The sequence below is a fragment of the Geospiza fortis genome, unplaced genomic scaffold (assembly GCF_000277835.1).
Source record: "Geospiza fortis unplaced genomic scaffold, GeoFor_1.0 scaffold157, whole genome shotgun sequence".
Lineage (NCBI taxonomy): Eukaryota > Metazoa > Chordata > Aves > Passeriformes > Thraupidae > Geospiza > Geospiza fortis.
The window spans coordinates 1295048-1302416 of NW_005054314.1; the positions used below are offsets into that span (position 1 = coordinate 1295048).

Genomic DNA, 7369 nt, shown 5'->3' on the forward strand with positions numbered 1-7369 from the left:
CCCCTGCAGGTGCAGCACGCCAGCAAGCAGATCTCCGCCGACAAGCAGTACAAGGGCATCATCGACTGCGTGGTGCGCATCCCGCGGGAGCAGGGCATCCTCTCATTTTGGCGCGGCAACCTGGCCAATGTGATCCGGTACTTCCCCACCCAGGCCCTCAACTTCGCTTTCAAGGATAAGTACAAGCAGATCTTCCTGGGCGGCGTGGACAAGCGAACCCAGTTCTGGCGATACTTCGCCGGTAACCTGGCATCCGGGGGTGCCGCCGGCGCCACCTCCCTGTGCTTCGTCTACCCCCTTGACTTTGCCCGAACCCGCCTGGCTGCGGATGTGGGTAAAGCCGGGGCCGACCGGGAGTTCAGCGGGCTTGGTGACTGCCTGGTCAAAATCTTCCGCTCAGATGGCCTTCGGGGCCTGTACCAGGGCTTCAGTGTCTCTGTCCAGGGCATCATCATCTACAGAGCCGCCTACTTTGGCATCTACGACACCGCCAAGGGTAGGTTGTCCCAAACGGCCCAAAAACGGAGATGCTGGGCTGCAGCAGGCCTGAAGTGCATTTCGATAGTGCTGGTGGCTTACCTGCCGTTCTCATCAAAGCCTCTCTCCTGCAGGCATGCTTCCAGACCCAAAGAACACCCACATCGTTGTCAGCTGGATGATTGCTCAGACCGTCACTGCTGTCGCTGGTTTGGCCTCCTACCCTTTTGACACGGTTCGTCGTCGCATGATGATGCAGTCTGGCCGGAAAGGAGGTGAGTTCCTCCTCCTGTATAAGAGTTACTGGGCATCCCTGAGTTGATAGCTGGTGGTGGAGCTGAAGGGAAGGCAGAGTGGCTTGGCTTTCATCAGCCTGTGTAGATATCCTCATCTCTTGTAAGCAGGGTGTAGGAGGGGCTGCAGAAGCAGGTGACAGGAAGGGGCACGAATGGGTCATGCAGCACACCTGTAAGGTGGCATGGACAAGTCAGGTGTATGCCAGTAGGTAGGAGCAGCAGAACTCACCCTTGGATGTTGCAAGGCAGTGTCTCTGAGACAAGAAAAGACTGCCTCCATAGCAGGCACAGCCTGGCCAGCTATGCAATAGCTTTTGGGTTTGGAAGTGTTGTCAAAGCGAGGAGTTGCTGCCTTCTGCTTGAACTGGTCCTTCCAGTGTCTCCCAGAGACAATGCAGCAGCAGCACCAGGGCAGTCTCCTGGGCAGTCCTCTGATGTGCCAGTATTGCCCAAGAAATGGGATGCACTTGAGGTTGTAAAGGTAGTAGATAGATGAGGCTGTTTCTGACTTGGATGTTGGGGGTTGTGGGCATCCAGTTCCTAAAGCTGTCTGTCTCCTGCAGCTGACATAATGTACTCTGGCACTCTTGACTGCTGGCGGAAGATTGCCCGGGATGAGGGCTCCAAGGCCTTTTTCAAAGGTGCATGGTCAAACGTACTCCGAGGAATGGGTGGTGCTTTTGTCTTAGTCCTGTATGATGAAATCAAGAAGTATACATAAGTTGTTTCCTGTTGTGAACTGGCATGTTGTTCTATGTAGTCTATGACTGTTCATGGACTTGTTTGAAAACCATCTAGTTACTAAACAGTGGCAGCTGATGTTTGTACAGGTTGGCATGGGGCAGGGCTGACTGCTTGCCCTGTCTTTATCAAACTATTCCCCCTGATGGGACTCATGATGGTTTCTATTTCAGTCACTCCTGCTTAAAAAGTACAAAGAAATAAAAATCTGAAACCAATTTTCCTCAGCTCCTATTTGTTCTCATAGCAGTTGAAGTATGAGGGGGTTGGGAGGCTCAGCAGTTGTAGAGGAGGAGGAAGATGAGCCACCTTCATCCTGCAAGCCTTGGTACCTGCTAGTACTGGCAGGTAAACCCAGTGCAGGCTGCCAAGGAAGCTAGGTAGTGTTTCCTCCCCAGGGGAAGCCAGTGGTGTAGGCTGGAATGGGGGCTGGCAGCTCTGAAGGGCTCACCCAGCTGACCTCCCTGAGCCTCCACTAACCAGAGATGATGGACTGAGTGTGTGCCACAGTCCTGCCTCTGGCCTGTCCGCTCCTTGGAGCTCATGAAACCTGATTTTGATGGTGCCAAGTGCCTAAACTGTCTGTAAAGCACAGCACTCCCTATGGCACTGAATGCCTGGGAGGCTGGAGGAATGTCTAAGGGGATGTTTCCTGCTCCCTGGAGGAGCAGAGCTTGGCGTCGTGTTCTCTGCCTTAGAAACTGAGCTACCTAACTGGGCATGCAGGTAGCCAGAGGACACAAGTGCAGTTAATTGCTGCTGTTCTGCAGCTTCCCTGGCTAGCCTTGCTCTCACAGAGGGTGCTGTGCTGTGGGTGTGCAGCAGCTGAGCAGAGACAGCTTCTGTACCAGCTGTGCTTGCTAGGCAGGGAGGTGCATTCCCAGGCTCATTCCTTACCCCTGGAACTTAAGGTTCAAAATTCCAGGGGAAGGGAAAATTCCTTTATGCTGCTGGGACAGTTTGGGGAAAACTGCTAGATGGGGCAAGGTGTGTGGTGTGGCCTTTACCCAGATATCTCTGTAGGTCTCTGAGTCACCCCAGCAAAACTGCCTGGTTTCTGCCTGGAGATCTGGAGTGGTCAGGGGATGCTCTCCTGGTCTTCTGCCCTTCAGATCAGCATGTCTCCTCACTTCCCCCATGCCTTTGGTCCTTTCTGGCTGCCCATGCCTGCTCAAAGCAGTTGATTTCAATCACTGAAACCAATCTCAGCCACTGCCCAAGGCAGCTAAACAAGACCTTGTGTTGCAAAGGGTGAGAGTTTTTTTTATTGCTGGAATCTGAGCAGGGCAGCCAGGCATGAGAGCACAGCACCTTCCTGCTGCAGGTGGGCTTGGCTTGCCAGGGTCCCTGTGAGTGGGCAGGGGCCTTCCTGGTGGGAGACAGTTTTGTGCCTCACAGCTGAGCCAACTGTTCTTGCTGATGATTTTCAACTGCCCCTGGGCTGCTGCAGTGAGAGATCCCCCACTGCCTGCTGTGGAAATGAAATAGGCTGTAAAGGTGAGATGTGAATCAATGCCACGAGCAGTGAGCAGTGCTGGGGCACAGGCAGCAGCTTGGCAGGGGACTGTGCCACGGGGCAGCTTTACCAGGGAGCCTCTCCTGTTGTACAAGTGCCAGCTTATTAAGTAAGGGCTCTCAGCCTCCTGCTGCTAAGCTCTCCTGGATTTCAAGGGCTGTTCTGAAATGCTGCTGGTTGCTGAGCATGGGGCATCCTTTCCTGTCCTTTCCTCCACAGGGGTTTCATGGCCAGGCCATTGGCACAATAAGGTAAGTGCATCATTTCTTTCTGCACACAATGGTGGGTGACTGAGGCACTGAGCTGGGCTCTTGTGCCAGGCTGCAAAGGAGCTGAGCTGGGGCATCCCTAAGTCCTTAAGACCTACAGATTGTGCACTGGACTTGGTGTGCAGGGCTGACACTGAGTGAAATGGGTTTTAGCTACCTGCCCTATTGACTGTTTTGGGGATTCAGGAAACAAGAATGTGTTTCACAGCTCTTTTTAGCTCTGGCAGGTGGGAGATGCAGGGCAGAGCCCACAAGGGGTTTTTCCTGCACTCCACTCTTAGGTACTGCAGGCTTGTAGGCCTTCTGGAGTTTGAACTGCCCCCATCCTGGCAGCTCCCTGGGAGCAGCTTTGTCTGGGGACCAGGCTGGGGGGTTCAGCTGCTGCTGTTACCTGCCCCAGGAGCACACTGTACAGGAGTTCGGGGCTTTCTTCTTGTGGGGAAACTGAGGTATGAGAACTGGGCCCACCAGTGGCAAGGCAGCAAGCTGAGTGCAGTCCCTCCAACACAGCATTTTGTCCACTGGGCTGTGCTGCCCCAAGAATGACATGGATGTGATTCTCCTGTGGGAAGGGCTGAACATCACACACCTTGTGATTTCCTCCACAGGAGCTGTGTCCAGCCTGGTGCAGCAGCTCCTTTGCTGGTGAACAGGGATGGTGAATGCCTGTAATGCTGCTTCTGTCTCAGCCCTGGCCCAGCAGCCATAAATGCAGGCTTAGGAGGGGTTGACACAGCAGAGTTGTGCAGGGGATCGTGTGACACACTTGTCAGGGCCTGGGGCAGGTGGTGACTGGTGTGGGATGGCTGGGATGGCTCAGTGTGCACCAGCCTGCCCCAGCTGGGCTGTGCTGGCTGAGTCTTGCAGTGGAGACCATCCCACCCCAAGGACTTGACTTGTAAAAGACCAGAGTGCCAGCTCATCCACTCCACTGTTCCCTTCAGCAATCCTTGGATTACTTAAGGCTGTGTCTCTGGGCTTTGGCCGGAGCCAGGAGTGCCCCTGCCTCTTTGTCATTGTCACCCTTGTCACCCTTGCCCCAGCATCCTTCATGTGCTGCCTGCATGACTGGCAGGGTCTGGTGCAGAGGGGCAGGGGAAGAGGCAATGCTTTGTCCTGCAGGGTAAAACCAGCTGTTCCCAGAGGGATTGTTCCTGCCACTGCCCAGCCATGCAGGGTGGCCCCATCAGCTGCCCAAAGCACTGCATGGGGGGCCTGGCTGTGGGGACAGAGCTGTGCTCACATGCCTGCCAGGACACAGCCCCAGTTCTGCACACCCTGTAGCCATACCGAGCTGCTGGGGGTGGTTTTGGGAACAAGGAGTCCTCAGGACCTGCCAAGACCCCACAGCAAGACTGGCAGCACCAGGGAGGTTCTGGGAGGTGTCATCCCACCAGTGGTTTGCTGGTTGTTGCTTTCTGATCCTGCTGGGATTGACAGGAGTTACAGCCCTGGCTGCTGCCATGGGGATGGAGTTTTTCTGGCTGACAACAAAAGAGAGATTGGCTGTTTGTGCCTTGAAATCTACCCAAGGGTGCTGTGGCCAACCAGGGTCATAAGGATTCCTCAGCAGGGAGTTACAAGGCTTCCATTCCATCCTTGGAGCCCAGCCCTGGAGCCTTTTAAACAAGCCCATAATTTTATACTTTTAAAATGCCTGGATGTGGCAAAGCCCCATGGCCTCTACGATAGCACCAGCAAAAGCTGACTGTGATTCAGGCTGATCAGTTAGTGCTGCTCCCAAGCTGATCACTTTATCATACACATTATGTGTATTTATCAATGTGCATTTATCAATGCAACAGTCCAGGGAGTCAGAGCAAGCCATCTGCACTGAGTAAAATGGCACAAACATGGAGCACAGGGAGAGCTGTAAGGGTTGACCCTAAAACTTCCCCTCACTCCGTGCTGCTCCCCAGGCACAGCTGTGATTAACAGGGAGGAGGTTGGATTCACTGTTACCACTTCTCTTGAGTGTTTACAAATTGTGTGGAGGTTTTGTACAGGTTATGGGGAGCCAGGCAGCATTGTTACATCCAGAGCTGTTCTGACACCGTAAATCAGACAAGGGTTTTGTGAAGGTGCTTGGAAACTGGTCTGAAGTAAGTAATGAAATACTGTAAGGTAAGTCTGTCCATGTGTGCCATTACTTCTGGAACAGATTCCTTCCTTCACTTTTATTTCACGTTTTGTGATACCTCTGCATCTAGACAAGCTCTTACATACAATATGGTGCTCAGTCACAAACAAATCTATCACTTACCTGTATCTAGACTTATAAAAACTAATGTTGACTTTTACATTTCTGACTGTAACGTGAAATCTGACTTTGGTCTGAACTCTGCTATGGATTGCCATTTGCTACCAGGGTATGGGAAACCCTGCAGGACAGCTGGTTTTATCTATTTTAACAGGACATTTCATCAATTGTTGGAACTTTGTGACCCTGCTTCCTGTTGCTACAGTCACCTAATATGTTTTAATTCATTTACATCTAGAAATGAAAAACCCAGCTTGATTTACACTGTTGTGAACAAGCTCCAGTTGAAGTAAGAAATACATAATAATGTATTGGATCAGATTCTCTGTGCTGGAGCTGTTTCAGCCATGGCCTGCATAACTAGAGTGTATCAAAAGCACCTCAGAAGATACAAGGCACTCCCCTTTCTGACTGGGTCCATGCACAAGTCCTGAGCCAAACTAGGCAGATTTCCAATGATAAGAATGACAAACACTGATAGAACACGGACTGGCCTTCCAGAAGCCTCTGGTGTGCTGTCACAGGGCCCCAGGAGGCAGCTGAGGGAGTTGATGGCAGTTGGTAACAGCTACTTTGGTCAACTTGTGCTGAGCTGGGGCACTCACCAGATTTCCTTTGTGCCTCAGCAAACTGCAAAGATGGTCCTACCCCCACCTGGCAGCCCCTTCACAGCCTGTCCTCAGCTTTTGTCCCTCCCATCCTTAACCCTGACAATAAATCCCACCATCCCCAAGTCAGCTTGTTGTTCTGGTGTCATCTGAAGCAAGACCACACTTCATCCTTGGACAACTGGAGACTCAGCATCTGCATCCCAGCACATCTCACATGGTTCCAAACCTATTTTCAGATGTCAAAGTCTTTTACTCTTGCTTGGGAAAAAAGTCTGAATTGTTACAGAGAGTGACCTGCAGTTCGCCCAGGCTTGGATCACTCCCAGAGGAAGCCTGAGGCCCTCGCCTGGCTGGACTGTGCTACCACACCGGCAAAGGGCTTTGTGTACCCACACACCTCCTGCCCTTCCCGAGTACTGCACACCAGCACGGGCCTCTGGCCACAGGCTTCTGGAAATAGACTCCAGATTAGCAGGTGATGAGCAGGGAACAAGATCAGCACTGCCTGAGTGAACACCTGTTTAGCAGCCTGGCATTAAATTGTCCCAGGATCTACCAACCCATCTCTGCTAGCTCTGGGCAGAGTTCACTCCCTCTTTTACTCCTTGTTTTCCTGAGAGGATAGATCCTTAGGTACACAGATCTGAGTTTTCCCAGTCAGGGCTATAAAGCCAGATGGAAAATATTTATTGATTATAGGAAGTTCTCCATAATAATTGTGGAAGATGGAAGCATCTTGTTCATTGCTTGCATTTTATGATGCATTGGTAGAACAAGAATATCTTAGGAGAGGTATTTTCAGTTCAAATCTGTAACATATTTAATCTAATGTAGAGCAATGAAGACATGGGCTAGAAAGCACTGTTATTACATTATGAAAAAGGCACAAAGTACCATTACCCAAACAAGGTACTTTAAAAACTGGTGTGTAATGTTGTCTATCCAAGGCCTTAGTAGTCAGTACATTCAAAACAATTTTTTCCTTCACATTTCACAGCTCCAAATACTGATACTGTTTTGCCCAATGGGCTACTTCAGATGTGCAGCTGTATTCTTTAATGATCACTGGCTGTATCAGTAACTTCCAACCACATATTTGAACCCATTAGTAGCAAGTTTTATTTACAGTAGTTTAAAACAGGCTTGGATTTTACACTCTGGTATGTGTCTGTACAACTGCTGCCTTGTGATGTTCAGCA

The 7369-nt window shown here is 51.2% G+C and overlaps 1 protein-coding gene across 1 annotated transcript; it reads left to right on the forward strand.

Moving 5' to 3' along the window:
- On the forward strand, window positions 1–1732 carry SLC25A5 (solute carrier family 25 member 5; the record flags this gene model as incomplete). Its single annotated transcript, XM_005419904.1, has 3 exons — window positions 1–496; window positions 612–752; window positions 1337–1732. Coding segments are annotated over 3 exons (795 nt in total), but the record flags the coding sequence as incomplete, so codon positions are not given.
- Between the last annotated feature and the right edge of the window lie 5637 nt (window positions 1733–7369).